The following is a 23,261-nucleotide window of genomic DNA, read 5'->3' on the forward strand; positions in this document are numbered from 1 at the left end:
CAAGGGCTGGAGTCGCAGAACCCTGGTTATAGACTTTCCAGAAAGACAAAATAAATCTACAAAATGCCTCCAGGAGGATAATCTCTGAAAAATAATCTTCTACACCAGAGCTCCATGACAAAAATAACTCAAAAAAGTTTTTGGGACAACTTCCTATAAAAATGTCAGAAGGATTTTAATGATCATTTAGCATACTTGTAGTATTTAAAAAAAAATGTGCAGTGATCCAAAAACTAAAAAATTAAAAGGTGGTTGTTTGAACAAAAAAGTGGAGAGTTTCTTGAAAAGAACATTTCACTAATATTTGGCACAGAGTTATGATTTTGTTTCACAGCCTTTAATGTAGGGAATATTCCACAAATGAGAAAATCAATACAATATCAGCCTGCTCTGAAAGAAAATGTGTGTAAGACTGACGATGAAAACAAATCAAGACACTCCTAACTTACAGCAAATAACCTGAGACGAACACATCTGGAGGTACAATCAAAGATTTATCACAGTAGAGCAACACCTTTTTGCTATGAAATGAACACAAAAATCATTTTACACCTTAGTAGTGAATTGCAAACGGGCTACCACTGGGCCTTTGAAGAGGATAATGACCCAAAACACACAGGAAAATCAACATAGGAATGGTTTTGGCACAAAAAACCACTGCCCAGTCCTAAATCCCATAGAAAACCTGTGGAGAAGAGAGCTTGATGAATGGATAATGGAGAGATATTGTATAAAGAGAAACATACGCTTCAACCTTATTAAAGTTACAAATGTGGCGGCCTGTGGGCGATTAGGGGTTTCTAAAAAGTAGCAACAGCAGGGGTTCAGTGATTCTGTTAACAGTTCTTTCTTCCCATGTGATCTTTGTCTGCCCACTGAAAAAAAATGTACTCAAATTAAAAGCTTTACTTTCCCCCCCAAAAAAATAAATCAGTGTGTAATTATGCTATTGTGATTATTGTAATATGAATGAATTTTAACACAAAATCTTTTTTTGTATGTATGAGGTCTGCCAATATTTCTGTCCTCCTCAGTGGAATCGTTACATATCCTCAGGAAATGCGTTGATTTTTTTTCTCACTTGCTCTGTGCTGAATGCAACCGAAAAATTTGACCAAGAATGCCACTTAACAGATGATGCTTTTTTTTTTTTCTCTTTAAACCTGGCACACTGATGTCATCTCTGTAACTATCCAAGAAAATGTTTATTTCTGTTTTGGTTAAGTTTTCTGCAGTGCATTTTTTTTTTCATCGCAGCCTCTTTGAATATGTTTCTCAGTATGTTTGAATGACCGTTCTAGTATAGGTGGCGTAAATATTACTAAATAAAAAATTCTGGTAGAAATACATGATGCAGTCCCCACACTTATAGGATAATATTAGGGTACCATTCAAGAAGCTTCGATTAGGGGTTTCTAAAAACATTTTTGTGAGATGTTTTTGTTTTTCAAATTTTATCTAGAATAAATCAAGTTGTTTTATTTCATTTTTATTTTAAAAAAAACATACATGGTTAATAAAATACACAGCTAATACATGATCGGGACTCAATACGATTGTCAGGGTTTAAAAAGACTCAAACACCCGGCCCATAATTTACTACTTTGTAAATAGGAAATCTAAAACTGTCTTCCTTGAGGATGTAGCACTGACCGACCAAATCATTTTACAGCGCCCCTTCGGATGTTTCAATTAGTTCTCCCTCATCAATATGTCTAGGTCCGGCCATTAAGCAGGCACATCATCAAACTTTGTTAGAAAAATATGTGATGTGGTTCCTAATAGTGTGTTTAATGACAAGAGTGTGCTTCAAAATGCGCAAACTGTCATTTTCAAGGCCTCATAAAAACAAGCCTGCTGGTTTTACTGACACTTGAGCCTCCCTGTGTATCAACAAAGGAGGTATGATGCTTAAGATCATGCATTTCCTACTGTGTGCTGCATGCATTTTGTTTTCCGTCATCGTGTATGTGGAAGCAGGAACAAAGAATGCTTTCTTGACATTCATTTGGGAATAAGAATAGGAATTTATCAAATATATTTATTTATCTATCTATCTGATTTGCTGTTTTATACCAGAAAAGCCGTTCTTGCAAGCACTGCGAACAATTCAAGGGCTTTGTTGTGTTGCTGTAAATATTTGTGTATTGATTCTAGCTCACAATGTCTGTGCAGCCTCGTGGCAAGGAGAAGCAGATTGACTATTGTTATAATTCTCCTCTGCTGATAAAGTCGCTGTGTGCTAAACACTGTATTTTATTCCTGTTCCAACCAAGCATGGATAGAATAATCTATGAAATGAAGCTTTGCAATATGTTGAAGAAAGAAATGTGCAGAAGGAATAAATTAAAACACAGTCGCTTACAAATCACGTAAGAGCTGTTCTCATCTTGAACAGTAGGAGTCGCTACATTAAAAAAAATTATACCATGACACCATATATTCTTGATTGGAATTTCCTTTTCGTATTTCCGTTTACAAACAAACTAGCACTGGCACTGCTGCACAGCTACCCGCAACAGAGAGCTAGAAAAGTAGCAGTTTCAAAATCCAGTAAAACATTTCTTACGAACCGGCAACAAGCCACCTTAATTTTGTTTGCAGAGATAGTATTTCCTCACATGGAGGTTGATACTCAGTGGATTATAATAACAAATGTGATGTTACTCATAAGTAAGCCAAAATGCAGCACCTGAGAGTAAACAACTAATTGCCCGCTAGCATTTAGTAATCAAAAGGCTAAATGGCAGCCAGGTGTTGCAAATCAAGTGCACTTGATTAACTGATCATCAGCTGGCGTGAACACCTCTGTACCAACAAAATTACCATCAGACAGGTTGCTGGTCTGCAGCGCTCAAGAGTGAATTAACACAACGGCAATAAAGACATTTTAGAAAATCACACTTTATTGATTAAAACCGACTTAGTTAGGTGTTATGAATAAATCATCTTTCTTCCTGCAGCTGCTTAATATTTTGCCCAACATTGTTCATAATGCTTATTTTACATTGACAAGAACATTTTAAAGTCCAATTGCTTCTTCCCAATGGACAGAGAAACCACTCCAGTATGTGTATATATATATATATATATATATATATATATATGTGGATTTTTTTTGTGTGTGTGTGTATACATAACTGAGAAGTGAAAAAGTAGTGCATTTTTCTTAAATGAGAGGAAGATGACTTAAACGTAAAAAAAAAATAAAGATAAATAAATAGCTGAAAATTGTGTTTGGTGAACAGTTTGTGGAATCACGTTGCGTTAAAGTTACTATTTTACAAACAGAAAAAGGATTGTCCATTCTTCTATGCAAGACAATTCGACAAAACAAATTTAAAGATAAAAATCTAAACTACTCACTAATCAATATGTAAAGTAATATTCAGGGAGAACAGAAAACCATTACCAATTCTGTCTGTGTGTGACAGTAGGGACAGCTGTCACAGACATCATTCAGATTGGTTGTGTAGCATCTATGAGCATTAATTTTCAATACCACAAATTCTTGACTCTATTTTGTTCTGGAGGCTTTCTGCGTCGTTCTAATATGTGAATTTAAACCATTTCAATGTAGACCTGTGTGTATATTTAGAGTTATTGTCCTGCTGAAAGCTGAACCCAATCTCCAATCTTTTCCAGCCACATTTTCCCCATCAACTACAACCAACTTCCCTGTTCAAGAAAAACATCCTTTCCTCATGTTGCTGCCAGCACCATGTTTCAAGTGGGGAAGGTTCATTATACTGTTAATGTTCCACCAAAAACATTTCATGTGTTTGCCAAAAAGTGACGTTTTGCTTCCATCAGGGGTAACTGCTTGCTCTGAACTTTCTTAAGAGGTAAATATTTTTCAAAACCTGGCCTATCTTTCCTTTTGCTTTACAGTTATGCATTACTTTGTGTTAGTCTATCCCATAAAACACTGATATTTTCAGTTGCATCATGACAAAATGACACAACAAAGGGTATGAATACTTTTTCAAGGCATTGTGAAAACAAGGTCTCAGGTTTTGTGATGATTCTTTACTAGACAGGCAAGTTTCTGCAGACCCTTACTGAGAATTAGTTTTACCCAGAACATCAGCTGCTGCTACTTGCAAAGAAAATGAAACATGTTTCATCTGCAGACAGAAGGAATGGCCTCTAACATTGTTAAATATTACATGATGTGAGGGAGCTGTTAGCAGTTATCCACTCTGGTACTGCGGGCCCACATGCAGGCCTGCTCTCCTCATATCACCATGCCATCTGGAGGGAAACTTCACTGTCTCCCTGCCACCCTGCCTCATTAGTATTCCTCTTACACAGACTGGAAAGGAGCAGTGGGTGTGTGTGGGGGTGTGGGGGTGTGTGTGTGACATTTCTCCAAAACATAAAAGAGTCAACACTACTGAGGATTAATTGAGCAGTTAGGGAGCCCACCTCGGACAAACCTGGCTCATTTCAGGTAATGAGAACGCTCTCCTTTTCCTAATCCTCATTGTTATCCTCAGCTGAGTGCAAAGCAGCCCTTTCAACATGTCTGCATCCTCCAACGTTGTCCACAAATGGACCCAGGAGTCGATACTTAATGTTTTTGCTAAGTATAGGCTTAAATGTCTCTCTGATATTGACAAAAAAATGATTCCCTCAGGCGGGCTTTCCCGTCAGTCGTTGTCTGTCTCTTTTTTTCTTAATTCTTTATTTTCTTGAGAACTCTGTCAGCAAATAGTGAGCTTGAGATCCTCTCAAAAGATGCTTTGAGCGGTGTTTCCAGTATTCAGAGTGAGCTGTGATCAAAGACTGATCCTTTAGTGTCAACTCCACACGGCCTCTCATTAGTGCCTCAGTGTGAAGGAACTTCCCTGTCAGGATTCTATTACAATATCACCATTTTTAGTTTCATGAATTTAATTACTGTGCTGCACTTAAACAGTGAATGTGTTGACAGTTTACTTATTGAACATAATGTACATTTTCCTTTAGTAAAACCAAACTGAACTTTTTTTTTTTTTACAGTAAATATTTCAGTGAAACCAATGATGCAACTAGTAAATTTCCATAAAGACTGGAGGGGATTTGGAGTTATGGATTTCAGTTTTGAGACAGTCAGAGTCAAAACAGCAGTCAAGGAAATAACTTTGCAGCTAGCTTAACTGTGTCCTCAACCTGTTATACTGCTAAGCTAATTGCTGTGCTTATGGTGAACCAAGTGCAAAAAGTTCATAACAATGGAAATCTGCACATTTGCACTGAAACACAGTACAGAAGCTTTAAATGTCTCTCTGATATTTAAAGCTTTTTTGTATTTATTTGCTTAAGATCCAGGCATGTTGGGTCTTAAGGTTGTCAAAATTCTGATGTTGATAGATATTTCTGTTGATTTTTTGGGAGTGAAATTCAAAAAATGTGTTATTGCTAATACAAATTATTCAGCATCAATTTAGTGTTGCTCTATGGATATGCAATTATTTAATAGTAAGAACATGCTTAAAGACATTGTTTGTCAGATTATAAGATGATTTCAGTGTCAAAAACCAGAAAGAACTTGAAAACTACTGAGATCTGAAATGCCCATGTGAAACTTTCTATGGTTTTAGCAAACAGTCTGAAATATATTTGCATTAGTATTTGCTTATTATAATTATGATGCCTTTATATGTGTTATTATTGGCAATAAAGTTGACTTTATGAATGAATGCAATGTATTAATATTAAGAATTACTACAGTGAAGATCAAAATGATAAAACATATTTATTTTCAAAAACATTTCTAAAACCGTTACAAAAATATGCTGTATTATTTATCCAATGTTCCTTAAAGCAGATCTACTCACAGGGTGTGCGTTACCTTGTCACATCTGTAAGTCTACTTCATGCTGTCTGACAGGTGCTATGTATCTGCTTCTTGATTGTATGGACTATATTAAGCAGGTCTGGGCTGGTTAACTTGAAAGTAGGTTTCCACACAATGTGATAAATCAAAGTTACTTTGTGACTTAACAAGAAGAGATTTGAGTTTGACTTTGAACCTGTCTGGCAAGGATAGCTTTTAATGAATTAAATCATCACCAATTTCTTTTGTATTTATTTGCCTTTTTGTATAATGTTGTCTGATCTGCCTAATCTGCAATACATGAGTGTAAAACACAGGCAAAAACAAAATAAACCTCTCAAGGTCTTATTACTGTTTTAATAACTTGCATATGATTTTAAATCTGGCAATAGTGATACTGTCAATTCCACATGTATGTCTCACTCAGTGGATTTAGCAAACCTACTTTTTGTGAGCACATGTGAATACAGTATTCAAATTGGTAAATATAATAAAAAAAATCCTAAAATATTAGGAATTCTAACCTGCAGTCAATATTGTTGTGTTCAACATACAAAAATATTTTATATTTATGGAAATTTTATCTGTGCTTCGCAGCTGTCTTGGCTGCATTTCCCCTCAGGGATCAATGAAGTTCATTTTAATCTCCACAAAAACCTTCTTACAGACTCAAGACAGTTTTCTTTAGCAGAGAAGTTATGAAGAAATCACAGTAATACCCATTTGTAAATCCTCTAAGACCCACCTTGCCAGCAGTCACCACAAACCTGAAAGTGAGGGACGTGAGATACATTGAATATGGCATCAATGAGACATGAATAAAGAATTGTATCCAGCTTGTTTGCAGCTATGCTTCATTCCCATCCACAAACTTCCTGGCTTTTGTAGGGTTCCGGCACAGGGAACAAGGACTTCTTTTCCCTTCGCAGCTTAGGGATATCCTGAAAGCTTTATGTATTACAAAAATGAACAAAATTAATTCTTCAATTGGTGGAAACTTGCAGCAAGCACAATAGTTCAGTTACTGAGCCTCTAATCGTTATCCTGCTCAGTTTATGTCAAATATATGAATACTGTCAGGTTATGTTATAGCTGTGAAAACTGTCAGCTTCTGCAAAAATAAAAGGATAACTTTGAATAAATGCTTTCTTCTCTGCCAGCTACATCAGTAGGAAGAACGCAGCAAAACTCCTGCATTAACCTTTGTTATTAAGGCAATTTGCTCTCTGAGTTTCCAGACTTGTAATTTTGAAGCGATCTTAATCAACACTTTTCTTTCGGACAGTCTCTCAAAATACAGTATATGGCTACTTTTATTTTGTACAGCACATACACATTCTCTTATTGTTTGGTTTAATATATTTAAATTGAACATTTTGAGGGTAAAGAGAATCCTATTGCAAGGGAAGACACAGTGTTGGGGGAAAAAATTCATAACAGAAATCTTTGGAAATTTAGTATGCTTGTTACATCCGCCTGTTAAATCTATTCCAGATACGACCACTTTTCAGAAAACAAGATTTACATATCAACATACTGCAATGGATGAATAAATTAAGGATGGTGTTTCTCAGCTCTTCTCTAAAATATTTGCTGATCATTTTCCTATCTCTTTAAGAAAGAAGGAAGATGTCACAGACTACATCTGCTGTGGATAGTGATGGTGTTTAAAGACCTTTTGGGAGATTGGAGAACCTTATTGATCCAGGTCAGCTTAGAAGTGTGATGCCTGTTGTCATTGTATCAACCTTCCAGGTTAGTCAGGTCTTCTGGTTCAAGTCTGCTCTGCATCCCCAGAATCAGAACCAAACATGGAGAATCAGCATTCAGTTTTTATCCTCCACTAATCTGAAACAAATTTCCAGAAAACAGTAATGATGCTGGAGCACAGAATCCCTTTAAATCAAAGCTAAAAGCCCACATGAGTAATAATAACTGGAACACTAATTTATTGTAATCTTCATTAAAATATTTGATGATTGCCATCAAATGATTTTGATAGAGGCATTTAACAAAATGTAATGTTTGTTTTATCATGGAAAGCACTCTGAACAACTTTGTTGCTGAAACGCACCACACAGGTAAGCCTGATTTAAGTTTACATTCATGTGGAACCATTGAAATGCATTCAATGTCCATGTGAAACCTATGAATTGCAGATGATCCCCATGTGATAAAAATAAATTGCTGTAATGCTTTTGTTAAAACACTTAAGTTATATGTGATTCTCACGACTCTCTAAATGATTGTGATTCTCTAAATTACACTTAACGCTTATGAGAAAACCTTAAAATAAAACCCAGAATTTACATACAACACCCATGCAAAACCAATCGGATTATAATTGATACGCATTTGACACCAACAAATTACCTGAAATGCTCAGGTAAAATCCATACATTAGAGGATGCTGATGTGAGACCTATAAACTATGTAAGACTGTTAAATTACAGGTGACAATGAAATTTAACACAAATTACACAACCTCAACTGGATCTTCTCAATGTGGAGAAGCAGCGGGATAAATGTAAAACAATTGCATATTATTGCATATGTGAACATCATAACTTACTTGCAAAGCCTTTTAGAACTCCTAGTTTTCAAGGCAAATGTAAATTAGAAATGATTAAAATGCAAAGAGAAAGAAGCTATAAGTAAAATGCATGGAAACACCCTTTGTTTTGATGTCAAAACCAGTGGTGCCAACGGTGTATTTTCCTTTATATGTGATCATATTTAAAATCAATTGAACACATTTTTTCTGCAATGGTATATTTGTCTAATACTATGAATGATCAAATTATCGAGTAAAGAAATAGATAAAAAACAACTCTTTATTAACACTGTTATCTTATTCTTTATTTTGTCACAATTGTATGTCAAATATATATACGCCTATATGACATATATTATATGACATATATAATTTCATTTCTTTACAATAGAGAAACAACATAGAGATGACACACTATTTTGGTTTCTAAGTAGAAGCTCTTTTTAAATTGTGACTTTTCTTCATAACACTGTTTAAATCAAGCTTCCACTCGAGTCACGCTTTAGTTTTTCTTATAGAGTCACATTTATTCACAATGTGTGTTTGTCTCTTTGTGGCTTCATGTCTTTTGTGTCAAGTTTTTCTTTGTTTTTTTTTTTATCTCAACAATTCACTCTGTTAATCTCCCGTTGGAATTGATCGCCATCTGTTACTGGTCCATGTGGCCACACAGATGGTCCCAGTCTAGCCATCCCGAGCCACCAGCAAAGGTATCCAGTTATTAGAAATGGTGTCTTTGAAGCTTTACAAAGTTAATCCAATCAGCTTGCAGAGGGCTTGGCATAAGTATTTCCAGTTCCTCTGCAGCTGGGTCCTTTGGTGGCCAGGAAGCTGTTTGCCCTTCTGTTTGCGAGAGATGTCTGACCTTGGCACTGTCCCTGGACTTCTCTTTGGCCCTCCACCTTCACACCACTGGGTCCACTCCCCGTGTGCGCAGCTCCAGCTAAATATTGGACACCTTTCCCGTCAGACTCCGGCTCAGTCTCAGCCTCCGCCTCCAGAGTGTTTGTGCCACCGCGACGGCTCTCACTGAGAGATCCGTACATTTCCTCCTGGCTGGAGAGGCTTTTCTGCTTTAAACCTTGCACGATTTCCCCTGTGAACTCAACAGAGCAGGAAGCCTTTGCGAGATTCTTCTCGGATTCCAGCAGAGCACGTGTGACAACATGGGGGTTGATGCTGCGGGCTGAAATGTCCGTCTCTAACCAGACGTTCCCAGGAGGAGGGGGAGAATTGCCGGTGGGCTTCGCCAGCTCCCCTGACAGCGAAGGTTGAAACTTTAGGAGCCCCGCTTGGTTCCGGTCACTCGTGCGAGCACATTCAGCCTCGGGGTCACATGCTTGGAGTGACGGGATGATGGGTACAGAGCGAGCACGCAGGGAGTGTGGCAGGAAAGTGGTTCCCTTGTCCAGGCGGGTGCATGGGACCTCGGTCCATCCTTTTCTGGCAGTAGTGTTAGCAAGAGCGGTTCTGGTGAGGAGCGCGCCGACCTTTCTGCTGGCTGAGTCACACCTTTGGGTAAAAGAGGGAACAAACAGGACAGCATCTGAATAAGAGTGGAAGGCATTAACACTGTCTTGCAAAAGTAGTCATTTCTTTTGAACTGTTCGTGTTCACATTATAATGCATTTCATTGGGATTGTATATGATAAAACAACAGAAAACAGAGGACAGTTGTGAAGAGGAATGGAATTATATATTTGAAAATGGAGCATGAATTTGTAAACAGTCCCTTTTACTTTGCTATGCCTAAATAAAGTTCTAGTTACCTTCAGTAAACAGAGGTCACCTAAACTGAGAATAATTACTGAAGCAGTCAGAGGGGGGCATGGCAACTGTGGACAATCTGGAAACCGGACAGACAGTTTTAATAAAAAAAAAAATCTGACCTTTACAAAAGGTTGAAAAGAAGAAAGCTATTTGTGAAAGAAAGCCATAATCAGTCCTGTTAGCATTTTCCCACAAACAAGTGAGAGCAAAATTGAACTTTTTTGGCACACTATTCCTTTCGTGACACATGATGGTGACGGCATCATGCCCATTCTTTTGTTGCAAGAAACAAGCTTCATTCTCTAGATGAGAAAAGCTGGTAGAGACATATCCTTAGACTTTCTGCAGTATTTCAGAAAATGGTAGTGATACAAAAATAAACTTTGTATTATAGATATTCATACAAATCCCCACCACACTTTTCTACTTTGCAATTATGTTCTACTGTATTTTGTGTTATCATCCTTGACTTTTGTCACAGAAAATAAATGTTTTTGACATGACAAACTATGGAGATGTTGATGAGCATAACTACTTTTGCCTTATGTTATCCTTTTTATCCAAGGCATTCTGTTGCTACATGTAATTAAAAAAACTGTTTAATAAAGAACATAAAGACACAAATGAAGTAACCATGTGTATTTTACATTTTAATGCATTTCCACAGACAAAAATCTTGCACCAACATAATTATTATTATTTAGTTATTGTTCTTGCATAATCTTTGACTAATTATTCATAATTCTCAGCATGAGCAGCCTTGTTTGTTACTGGATAAATGTTTAACTGAGAAATCCATTCTCTTATGACTGCCTAGTGTGCCTTATCAAAGTTTAAAGGCTCCAGCAGCAGAGCAGCTGGATTCCTTACCCTGGCTGCTGTAGATACGCACATGAACATGTTGTACACACATCACTGTGCTCTAGTTTTACTTTAAAAGCCGAGGCTCATTACGCTTCCTCTGACAGGTCTTCAATTTAACATTTAGGGCAAAAATGGCCTTACATGTGAGTCTGATATTTCCCATCACCAGCATCTTTTTTGAAATAGTGACGCACTCTGTTGCAGGTTCCCAGAGCAGTAAAAAGTTGGAAAAGCGGGTGGCGTAAAGAAACTTATCAAGAGTCAAGTGCACATGAGAGTTAATATTGCTGCAGCCTAAGGGGACAGTCAGTGTTATTGTCAGCCTTCTGAGACTGTTTGTAGCATAACTGAGTTTAAATAATTGAATTACTTTCTCACTCCCTTCTTGGTATAAGAAGGACAAATGCAAGCTGGAGGTAAATCCGTCAGATCAAAACTTATCTAAAAATAACTCCCACGGCGAATTTGACTTCAATTCCATCCCGGTCTGCAATGGGTAAATGTTTTGACACTGGATAATAAAACTGACTGCGGGGATTTGTTGCCACATAATGGAAAACACAGAAGAGTATTCTCGTGTTTGTTTGCCATCTTTGCCCTTATCTGTTTTTTTTTTCTTTTTTTTGTTGCCTCCATCTTTACTCCTCTCTCCTCTCATCATCTCTGCTCAGTCGTTCTCCTGTCCTTGCTTCCACCCCCCCTCACTCATTCTCCTTTCCGCCTCCTGTTTCTCATTTCCAGAAATGAGAGGGTGTATCCATGGCAACATGGGAGATGAGGGGGTTGAGGAGGAGAGGCAGGGGGGAGGGGCCGGTGAGCTTGCTGATGTGTGGCTCGTAAGTTAAGAAATAGGTCATTTTTAAGCCAAAAGGAGGAAAACCCAATGTTTGGATCAAAGGTACAAAAACATTTATTATTGCAAAGATAATAGGATATCATCTTTTCATAACTTTCTCCAAGAAAAGAATATTTACATAGACTAAGATTTCTATGCCTTTAGACAATTAGGAAAATCCCAGTTAATGATGACAAGCTTCTGATTGGTTAATGCACAATATTCAATGGTGGAAATAATGTGATTGGATTTTAAGAAGACATATCAAATATACTTCATCCCTCTGAGACACCATGGAAGTTTTTTTTTTAAATAGGTCAAAATATCAGAAAGATTTATAGTTAGAAATGTTGGTCTCTTTATCCAAATTAAAGTACTGCACCAATTCAGCAATAAAGAAACCATTGCTGAAGTAGCATTTTAATACATCAGTGAGGGAAGTCAAGCTTGAGCACAAATGGGTGATACAAATGAACAAAAACCAAAAGCATATGATGAGTTAAAAATGGCCTAAAGACAACAACGCCCATATTTTGGAGTGGTCATTGCAAATCTGTGTTCCCAGTTCTATAGAAAATATATAGAGTAGCCACAGTGCAGTAAGGAGGAAAAAAGTCCTGAAAATATATGTGAGCACTTTATAGTAGGATACCCGAAATGTTTGACCAAGTACAAACAATTTAAAAGGTAATTCTACAGAATATGAACAAAAGTATGTAAATCTCTGAATCTGATTAAGCAAAAAGTAAGTAAACAAAATCTCTCTCATTACTCTTGCATTTAGTAAACAGAAATAATTTGGTGACCTGAACTCATCTAAAACAAGACATATTTTAATGGACTTAACGGCAGATATTAAGAAAAAATAAATGTGTGTTTTATTAATAGAGTGAACTGTGCTTAAATATCTGGTTCAGCTGCATCTGAGAAAATTAACCTGGAATAGATTTATCAGTGCATAATGATATCCAAGTTGTTTAATTGTACAAATGCCGTCATGTCCCAAAGAGGATGATAAGTCTTCTTACTTCAGCTTTTTTTTTTCAAACCGTTTGGAAAATGTGTGTAAGAGTTAATTGCCTACCGCTAACAGATTTTTCCTTTGTGATTTAAAAAAAATAACAAGCAGAAATATTCCTCATTAGTTTCTTTATTAGTTTGTTATTCAGGGGAAGAGTGTGTGCACATCTCTGAGTGTCTGTTTAGAGGGGGAAATGACTCCTGGAGGATCTCTTCCCAACACAAGCCGCCTGGCAGGCTCCACGGAGCTTTGTTTAAAAATGTAAATTATGGAAATAGGTCACATAAAGAGTTTGGCAGCTTTGCGCAGTATCTTACAAGTTGCTGAAACGCTCAGTCAGGATGGCTCGCTAATAGGAACATCGCTGTGCTCTTTTAAGGGTGGGGAATACACAGGGGAGACACCGTTGTTTTAATGACAGACGTATCTGTTAACAGTGTCATTGCTTCAGCTTCACTCGATGACAGCAAATTAGGTATTTTTTAGGTTTTGTTGTTTTGTATTTTGAGCTATATGCTAACCAGGACTGTTATTTACACCTACACGTGCTCTTAGCTGTCTCTATAAATAAAAGCTGAAACAATTACATGTTCTCAGATTGACTGTTAAAGAACAGATGCCCATGATGGTGCCTGACGGTATACAAAAATATACTTTGGAAAATGTGTACTTCAATGACTAGAAGGAAATCAATATTTTTGCAGGTTTGGGAGCTGCTGTGCAACAATCATTCTGAACAGCTTTGTTTGCATTAATATAATCCCTTCTCTCCTTGAGCACACTGGGTAAATATTGCCTCTTTGATAACAAACGTGTCAGAGATTTGACTCCTTTGAATGTATGCCAGTTAGGAAGATGATCAGACTCTACTTTTGAAACTTGTTTAAGTCTCCAGTTAGCTAACTGATGTGGGGCGACTCTGCCAAAAGCTTGCTTTGTTTTTAATCCAACCTGAAACGGATCCAATCTCTGATAATGTGCATCAAAACAGGTCAACTGGCTGCCCAGCCTCATAATTCTGATAAGCACAGGGAAAATCCAAGATGTCTCACAAAGTGGTTACATCCCTCGTACTCTTTCCTGTGTTTTTCTCACTATAAGCAATGGTTTTGATATTTTATGTCCCTTAGAAAAACAGTGCTAATTTCCTACATTGTGGCAAATTCTTTCATTTTCCTACAGTTCCACTGAGGTCGGAGCACAGCCTCATCCTTACCCAACTATATTTTTGTTCTCTGAAAGTCCATATATTCCCTCACTGATGTATCATTCAAGTTCTTCAATTTTCCAATTTTATCCATCAGACTATCTTTGAAATTTGATTAAATTACATCCACAAGATGGCGCAGACTCTCAACCTTATCAGCGTGGTGTCGCATACAAAACACTTCAATGTGACCACCCGCCAACCAGCTTACTGACCAGCACTGAGTACAGATACGCAGCCTTAATTTATTTTTGTATGGATGCCTGCTTTGAGTTTGCCTTGAGAACTCAGAGCTGTGCCAAGTGAAGTATGCCAGAGTGTGTTGGAGCCTTTAGGCTAACATGTCTGCAGACACACCCACACACCCTGGACACAAACTGGTTTGCCTTTTACCTTCGAGGTTTTCACCTTCATTTCCAAAAACAAGCCACCACTGAGACAATTCCTTACCTCAGGCTGATGAACACTTAAGAGTCATAGTGTACAGCTACTCTGCTGGGAATGAACACTGTGCATCTTTTCAGTTCAACCTTGTCTTCTTCTTGTGTAATTATGCTGTATATACACATATTCTCTTAATATATATATATATATATACAGTACAGACCAAAAGTTTGGACACACCTTTCTAATTCAATGGGTTTTCTTTATTTTCATGACTATTTATAAAGCAAGAAATCCCACTTATTAACCTGACAGGGCACACCTATGAAGTGAAAACCATTTCAGGTGACTACCTCTTGAAGCTCATCAAGAAAATGCAGAGTGTGTGCAAAGCAGTAATCACAGCAAAAGGTTGCTACTTTGAAGAACCTAAAATATAAGGGGTATTTTCAGTTGTTTTACACTTTTTTGTTTAGTGCATATTTCCACATGTGTTATTCATAGTTTTGATGCCTTCAGTGTGAATCTACAATGTCAATAGTCATGAAAATAAAGGAAACTCATTGAATTAAAAGGTGTGTCCAAACTTTTGGTCTGTACTGTATATACAGTAGGTGCTATATTAGATAGATAGATAGATAGATAGATAGATAGATAGATAGATAGATAGATAGATAGATAGATAGATAGATATTACATGTTAATGTTTTTTGTTGCGTGCACAAACTTGGCCAATAAAGCTGATTATGGGTACTTCTTTCTGGAAGTTCTAAAATAATATCCCAATCTGTGCCTATCTCTCAGAAAACTATCTAATCCAGCTTAATCACAAAACATCCAAAGAGTAGCTCCAAAACTACCAAGACATGGCTTTCCACATAAGCTGAGAGGCCAAATAAGGAGAGCATTAACCATACAGCTATGGCCTCTTGGCTCAATCAAAGAATGAGCTAAGAGACCCATACATCTGGAAGGAGCTGTAGAAATCAACCACTCTGCAGGGAGAATCTGTTTAGAAGGCAACTATTAGTGGGACGCTCCACAAGTCTAGCCTTTATGGAGAGGTGGCAAAAGGAAAGCGATTTTTGAGAGTAGAAAACAATTATCAATTTGCCACAAGTCAATTAGGGGGCAAAGCAAATTCAGAAGAAGGTGCTCTGGTCAAATGAGACTAAAATTTAACATGTTTACATCAGCATTTTATATACATTCAAAATGCTGTGATTAATCAAGGACCTTCACCTCACATCATCCTAACCAAGATCCTCAATGTGAAACATCTTAGTGGCAGCATTATGATGTGATCTTCTTCAGGAAGGACATGAAAGCTGGTCAGAGTTGAGTTAAACACAGGTCATTCCTTGTAGAGACTTCAAAAGACTTAACACTGGGGTGCAAGATCATTTAACAATGACCCTCATCATACTGCACATACAACTATGATGGAATGATTTAGATCAAAGATTTTTCATGTTTTAAAATAGTCCAATCAAAGTCCAGATCTAAGTACAATTGAAAATCTGGTGCAAACTTGAAATTAGGATTTTTCCTTTCAGTCTGACTGAGCTTCAGTATTTTGCAAAGAGGAATTGCCAAAAATATTCAGTGTCTAGATGTGCAAAGCTGGTAGAGGGTAAAGATATGCCCCAACAGACTTGCAGAAAAATATAATCATGAAATACAGTTCAACTCAGTTTATTTACATAGCGCCCATTCATAAGACATGTTCTCTAATGGCACTTCATACAGACAGGCTCAAAGACAACTACAATTACCTTATCCTACTTATTAATTAAGTAGGATAAGTCCTACTTATCCCTACATTTTGTAGGACTAAATGTGCAAAAATTCAAGAGATATGAATCTTTTTTGAAAGGACTGTAATAAAATGCAGTTTTGGTTCTGTTCAACAGTTGTCTAATTGTTCTACTTAGAAGAAAAAAAAATTAAAATAAAGAATTTCACTGAGATACAAACCAAGAGCCACTGTGCACAGTTTGAAATGAATTTGAATCTGTGCATGATATGGTAATTAGTTTTGTTATGCTGTTTTAAGAAGTCAGATAAAACAATTCTGTTCATATACGAGCCGCCCAGTGGCATCTGTAAGACGGATTAGAGTTTCGCTCATATTTTCCTCAGCACCATCATGTGGCTGAGGATTTGGAATCAAGTGTTTTCTCCAAATTAATAACGGCAGACGGAGCTGAATGAGGGCACGGCATATTCATTTATCTCTTTGGATCGGCTTTTTGAGGATAGTCTCGAGATTTGAACTGACTATTACAGTTGCAGACTAATTTCTCCCAAAGTCCTCTCTCCGCCACAACAACTTAACCTCAGTTAGTGCAGAGGTCTGTGCCACTGAACCGATTATGTGGCCCCGGTCCAAAGATGGGCAGAGGGAATGTTCTCCTTCAGGATCAAACAAAAATGATGAAACTAACAAAAAAGAGAGAAATACCTTCTTATGGGCTCCATGTCTGTTGACTCATCCTCCTGCAGGTGTTTGTAGACATGCCCGGTCACTCTGGTGCTGTCTATTAGGCTTGTCGATACTTTGTGCTTCCCTCTGGAAATGGGTGGGGTCCTGAAGTGGTTGACCTCTCTTCGCTGCTGGGCTGGACTGAGTGAAAGGGAACTACTCCTGCAATCAGAAGGGAAAAATATGGCTTTTAAAAATCACAAGCTAAAACTACTTTTGCAATATCTTATTTTGTCTTGATTGCATTTAATGTCTAAAATTCCCTTTATTGCTTACTGTTGGCATTGTTGCTTTTAATCTTTGTTATTCCACAGCGTCTTGGAATGTCTTTAAAAGCACCTTACAAATGAAATATGTCATTACTATTATTGATCTGTCTTGGTTGATGTGAAATATGCTGCATTTCTCTTACATAAGATAAAAAACCTTCCACATTAAACTGACTTAAAAGTACGGTATGTACATTAAAGCATCTATAAATATGAAATAATCACAATTACATATACGCCAAATGACAAATTTATACATTTAATTGAAAGAAATAACTTATGGTTAAAACAAAGGGAAAACAGAATTTTCCTCTTAGAAACCTTTAAGTTCAAAATCAATTATTGTTGTATGACAAGCCACATTCTCAACATGTAACTGTATTTATTTCTCCTTCTACATAAAGCTGTAAATATTTGCTTTTGTATTACCAAAAATAATTAAGATAAACACACCTTCCATTTGAATTAGTTGCTGCTAGCTGCTGATGCATTAAACTGTAATTAATGAGATACACAAAGCCCACATGCTGCTTAGACGTGCGCCTTTATATGGCAGGCGTTTTATGCATGCGTAAAAATAAAAATAAATCCTTGTCAGTGGCAGCTCTGTCGTGTTGAAAGTTCAGGTTAATCTTTTTTCCTGCAGTTTGATAGAGTGAAACAGGTCTAATCTTGACAGAAGCTGGTCTCCGCGAGGTGTTGTGCAAAATGCATACAAATATACAAACACACACACACGCCTGCAGACAACATGTAAACACAGAAGCAGGTGCATTTAAACCATCAGATGCACACAAGGAGCATGAAGTGATAAAAAATGTGGTCATTGTTCTTTTAATTTCCCTGGGTTCCATTAGTTTGGTCCTCTGTATTTGGGTTGCATACATTTGTCTCTTTATATTTATCATGGCCTGTTTAATCTGCTGCCTTAAAGCTTTTCATGCCACTGTTTTAATAGTGTTAGCAGTGAATTCCATATTTTTCCGTTTTGTAAAAAAAGTCTAACAAAGACAAACAGTCCCATACTCTGTGCCTGAGCAGGACTGAAAACTACAAACTACTATAAACCTCTAGCACATACAGCATTTTTTCTGTAGATGATTTCTGATCAAATTTATTTATACTAATGTGCATTAAGCAACCATTTTACTACTGTCAATCTGGGATTTTGTTTTGTCTTCAGGCAATAATTCAAGTAAAACTCAATTGGGTTAAATTCCTTACACTAAATACTCTGTTGTGGATTGTCTCTATCACACTTTAGGGGTAATATACTAACTTAAATAGTGGAACCATCCTATTTGATTAACAAACCCCCATTTCATTCACTCAGCCGAAAGCACACACTAAATAGCGTAACAGGAATACATGAAGGATAAATGTAGACCTTCTCTTTCAGTGAACTGTGTTGCTATATTCTGGGATGTTGACGAGATACAGATCTCCCGGTGCTGTCAAATGATGGAAGCCACGTTCTTTTTGTCTAGGCAAGTTGTTTGAATTTTTTTCAGAGCACAGTAGGTGGCCTAGTTCAAAACACATCTTTTAGTCCCCGTAGCAGTAAAAAAAAACTATGTCACACAGTTATCTTACAAAGTTTTACAATTTATATTGTATTTGTAATATGCGAGTGTGGATACATCTTATAGGAACAAACTGTTTCTTTGTATACAGAACCACAACATTCAACCTCAGTTAATATTAGAATTAGATTTTAAAACTTAGGGATTCCTGCTAACCCACATCTTACTGTTACTACTATAATGATCTGGAAATTAAATAACTGGGTCAGAACCAGCATGGAAAACAAGTGAGCCATTGAAATCTTACGACCATCTATTTCAATAGAAAGGGATTTTATGACCAAGCAGAGCTCATACGGTTAATTGAAAAATAGACAAAAATTGATACACAAATTTACAAAACCATTTTTGTATTTAACCCATCTGATCCAATACTCAGACACACCTTTAGATTTTTGGGGGGTACGTTTTTACCAGCATTTATCAAAGGACTGCAAATTTTGGCCAATCCGCTTCACAAAACAACTCAAACTCAGATTGAAGGGAAGTTATGAGAGAAGACTACGTTTCAAATCTTACCTGAAATCTATAACACAATTTACTTTGACTGGGTCACTCCAGCACATGCATATGCTTTGATCTGAACTATTACTTGATGTTCAAGGTCATTTTTTTTCAGCTGGAATGCGAATGTTCACTGGTCTTCATGTTTCCCGTTTGTTCAATAAAGTTCAAAAACGCTTAAGTTTTCACAGATCAAATATATCTATAGGGGGCACTGTTTACTTTGAGGTGACTTTACAGACAATATATTGCATTGGGCTTATATATACATATAAACAGGGGTGTCAATAAATAAGACTTGATAAAATGGTACACCTTTCTAAATTTTTATTAAAACAAAATTGAATCACAAAGTCCTAATAAAATACATTAATTTTTTTGGTGTAACAGAATATTAGGTGGAAAAGATTAAGTGATAGAAGAACTTTTACAGTGAACAGTTATATATGACCTCTTTATAAGTTAAATGTGTCTCTTTTTGCTCAGTACAGCTACAACACAACAGCTACCATATGGATATTTTCATGATGTTTGTGGTTTTGAAACAATGAGCAAATATCAGAGTCAGCTCTGCACCTCATGTATTTCTATCAAATGTTTCAGGAAACCAACGTAAATAATGTGGAATAGTGGGGAATTGTTAACTATCTGCAAGCTTATTTTCTAATTAGAATGAACTGGAAGCAAGGAAAAAAAGTATTTTATTAGAAATTCCTGGAGAATAAAATCCTGAAAATATATAAGTCTGAAACAGACAGAGAGCTGCCTATCTCTGCATTTAATCAAAAGCTCACTTACTTCGAACAAGCTTTGTTGTGAGAGAACGGCTGCCCGTAAATTAACCAGTTCCTCTCACTGTTTATGCATTTACTCTGCTTATTGAAGAAGAGCAGAGAAGAGCGACAGACTGAGGGGGAGCAGCGTGTGACAAACGACCTGAACTGAGCTTGAAACGGTGAGACACAAACAGGGAAAAACACCGATCTCCACAAAACCAGCAGGAAACACCCACACAGAATAGCACTCCTGATGCTCACTAGGTTTTCTTCTCAGTATGTGGAAAAACTCAAGCTTGCTGGCTGATTTAAGGAATTGATTAGCCTACTTTCCACAGTTTTCTAATAATTCAGTCATGATAACATTTCGGGTTTCTTCAGTTCTACCACAGCAAACTTCTTGCCTTCTTGTGAGACACTGCATAAAATTTTGAGGACAAGGAAACAAAGTGAGCTGTGCAAAAATGTTGATGTAAAATAGTACCACTGGAAAATAAATTTTTTAATATAGTATTGGCTTGAAAATGGGCTGCATGTTGGCACAGTTGGTTGTCAGGTCCTAGGTTTGAATCCCAGTGCATGGGTGGGTTCTCTCCGTGTACTCCAGCTTTCTCCAACATGCCAAAAACACGACTGTCAGGTTATCTGATCTCCCTAAAAAAATGTCCTTAGGTGAGGATGTGTGCAATCTGTCCAGGGTGTAGCCTGCTATCTCCAATGATAGCTGGAGATGGGCACCAAATCTCCTTCCCCAACCCTGCAAGGGCAGGCAGGTATAGAAAATAGGTAGATGGCTTGAAAATTAGGGTGTTGGTCTAAAATTTAGAAGCACTTTCAGATCCAATGCTGTAATGGTATAACGACACTCAGAACTCTGTTTATTCTCAGCAGCTTGTAAACACCTTAGAAGTTTTTTGTCACTATGTTAAGCAAAAATATGCTCACAACTCAGTGAGCTTTCACTGTTTCAGTGCAGGTGTGGACAGTACAGATGATCAGACCATCCAGGCAAAAAGGTGAAGATGGAGAAAAGGTATTATTGTTGAGTGTTTGAATTCTCGAGCTTTGTTTTAGAAATATTATTTTTGCGCTGTGCGTCTCACACATGATTTAAAATGGCACTGTATGAAGTTTCACCTGTCATATTCATTTGGTGGTAAATAGATGCTGACACAAAACAAGCAAGTGTGAGGTCCTGCGTAGCTCAACAGTAAGATAAGGCACACCATCAATCAATCAATCAATCAATCAATCAAATTTTATTTGTATAGCACATTTCAGCAGCAAGGCATTTCAAAGTGCTTTACATCATATCGAACACAGAAACACAGTCTACCATGTACGTAGACTGCTAGAGCTTGATGTCACAGAGTCTTGTTCCAGGGTCATGTGTTGAATTGTCTTCTCACTTTAATATTAGTTTACTATGAATGAATGTCTGTAGTGACATACAATCTTACAATACAATACAAAAAAAAGAAGAAACAACCCCTACATTTCTTTGGAGAGGAGTGGTTCAGGTAATTGCTTAACTGACAAAGTTTGACTTATGCATTCTTCATCTTACTGCATGCACTGGGCTTTGACATCTGTACTATGATGGTTCAATATAATGTACTGTTATGATGCATGCTCCAGATAAATGCTACAGCATTCTGAATAATTAAATCTCTACTATGATAAATACCGTGCTTTGGCAGAGACTTTTTTTGGGGGGGGGAATTGTGCAGCATACCTGCAGCTGTCTTATTATTGTCCGTTTACTTCCAACCCAGAGCTGTCTCCTGAAATCTAAGCGTGTTACAGGGTGGAATCCATTCCTTGTTCGACTGAAACCTCTGTTGGATTCTCCTGGCTCATAGAATTCTACAGCATGCCATCTGTTAAAGCTTACACCATATGGATATGGCTTACTGTAAAGATGTTTTAAGACCAAGCTAAATCAGTGTACTTTATGATAATTTAGAGCGTACAGTGTTGCGACCACAAATCGAGTGCCCTGCTTGTGTTTGTTCGGGGAGTCCCTTGTGTGATTGCTGATTTGTCATGGTCAGAGAGGAGGCCACAGGTGTTTTTTAGTGATATCTAAATTGCTGAGGCCAAGTCCCAGCTCAACAGATGCAGCGTGCTTTCAAACAAGTGAGTCAACCTGCACACGCCCGTGCCCAGTGATAAGCCTCTGACACACAGGTAAACATTTGCCGTATTATTGATGGGGGCCATATTGACATATTTTTATGGCGCATTTCTCCTGATAGCTCACAATGTGGTCCAGTTTTTCAGGTCAATAGCTGAAAGCATTTCAACATCATCCATCACAGTCTAGTTCTCCCATGCCTCCACAGGCTGTGAGAACCGTCCCAACAGATGATTGACTGTCAGCTGCCCTTCATGAGACACCTCCATAGTACCACTCTGAAGGAAAAAGCCAGAAGGTGTTGGCAGTGTCCCTGCAGCAACACATAACGACCTTTCAGAAAGAGAGAAAAAAAGAAAAACTTTCCTCTGTGACATGCCGCTGGTCCATTAAAACACAGCACAACTGCTCCACAGTGGGCTTTGTCACCATTGTCTAGCAGACCTGTAAAAACTCTCACTGTCTGGACACACAATCTTTGACTTGTGCATCCGCCCCCCAAGACACTGCTTCCTTTCATCACTGTGGCTTCTCCATGCCGCATCCTCAACTAAAAACACTGAAAAGCCCCAATGTAACGATGCTTTATATAAACGAGTGGAAGGCATAGCATGACCTCTATGGCATGTGATTATACCACACAGCTCCGAAAGGGTTATCTGTTCCAGGTAGATATTTACCATAGATTTTTCAGTCACAAAAAAAACCCACTTGCCACCGCTAAAGGAAAAATAAACAGCGTAAGACTTATGATTCTAAATTCATTTTAGCTCTCGAAGTGTGCCCATATCATCAAAGGAAGTGTAACTTGTCTGTGAACATTACAGATGGGGCTATTGCAGCACGCTGCATGCCCGCATTCCTGGGCTCCCCTGAGGATTTTAAGCGGCAGCATCTGATTCTGTCTGCTGTGATCACAAAGCAAAGCCGACGCAGAGATTGCTTGTAGCAAAATGTTGTCAATTTGTTTAATCTTCCTCCAATAGAGAGATGAAATGGGCAATTTAGGGTCATTCACTGTTTAGAACTTCATATGTTTGCTTGTCCCCGA

General features: G+C 37.5%; 1 protein-coding gene across 1 annotated transcript in view; it reads right to left on the bottom strand.

Annotated features, from left to right (window-relative positions):
* Positions 1 to 8,911: 8,911 nt before the first annotated feature.
* The window catches only part of nrg3b (neuregulin 3b), a 264,283-nt gene continuing 249,933 nt past the window's right edge, over positions 8,912 to 23,261 (bottom strand). The window contains exons 8-9 of the mRNA XM_032574450.1: positions 16,921 to 17,103; positions 8,912 to 9,887 (exon numbers count right to left, since the gene is read on the bottom strand). Coding sequence (XP_032430341.1) covers positions 9,137 to 9,887; positions 16,921 to 17,103 — 934 coding nt within the window. The 3' untranslated portion in view covers positions 8,912 to 9,136. The remainder of the gene's footprint in view (positions 9,888 to 16,920; positions 17,104 to 23,261) is intronic.

This window comes from Xiphophorus hellerii, chromosome 10 (genome assembly GCF_003331165.1).
Source record: "Xiphophorus hellerii strain 12219 chromosome 10, Xiphophorus_hellerii-4.1, whole genome shotgun sequence".
NCBI lineage: Eukaryota > Metazoa > Chordata > Actinopteri > Cyprinodontiformes > Poeciliidae > Xiphophorus > Xiphophorus hellerii.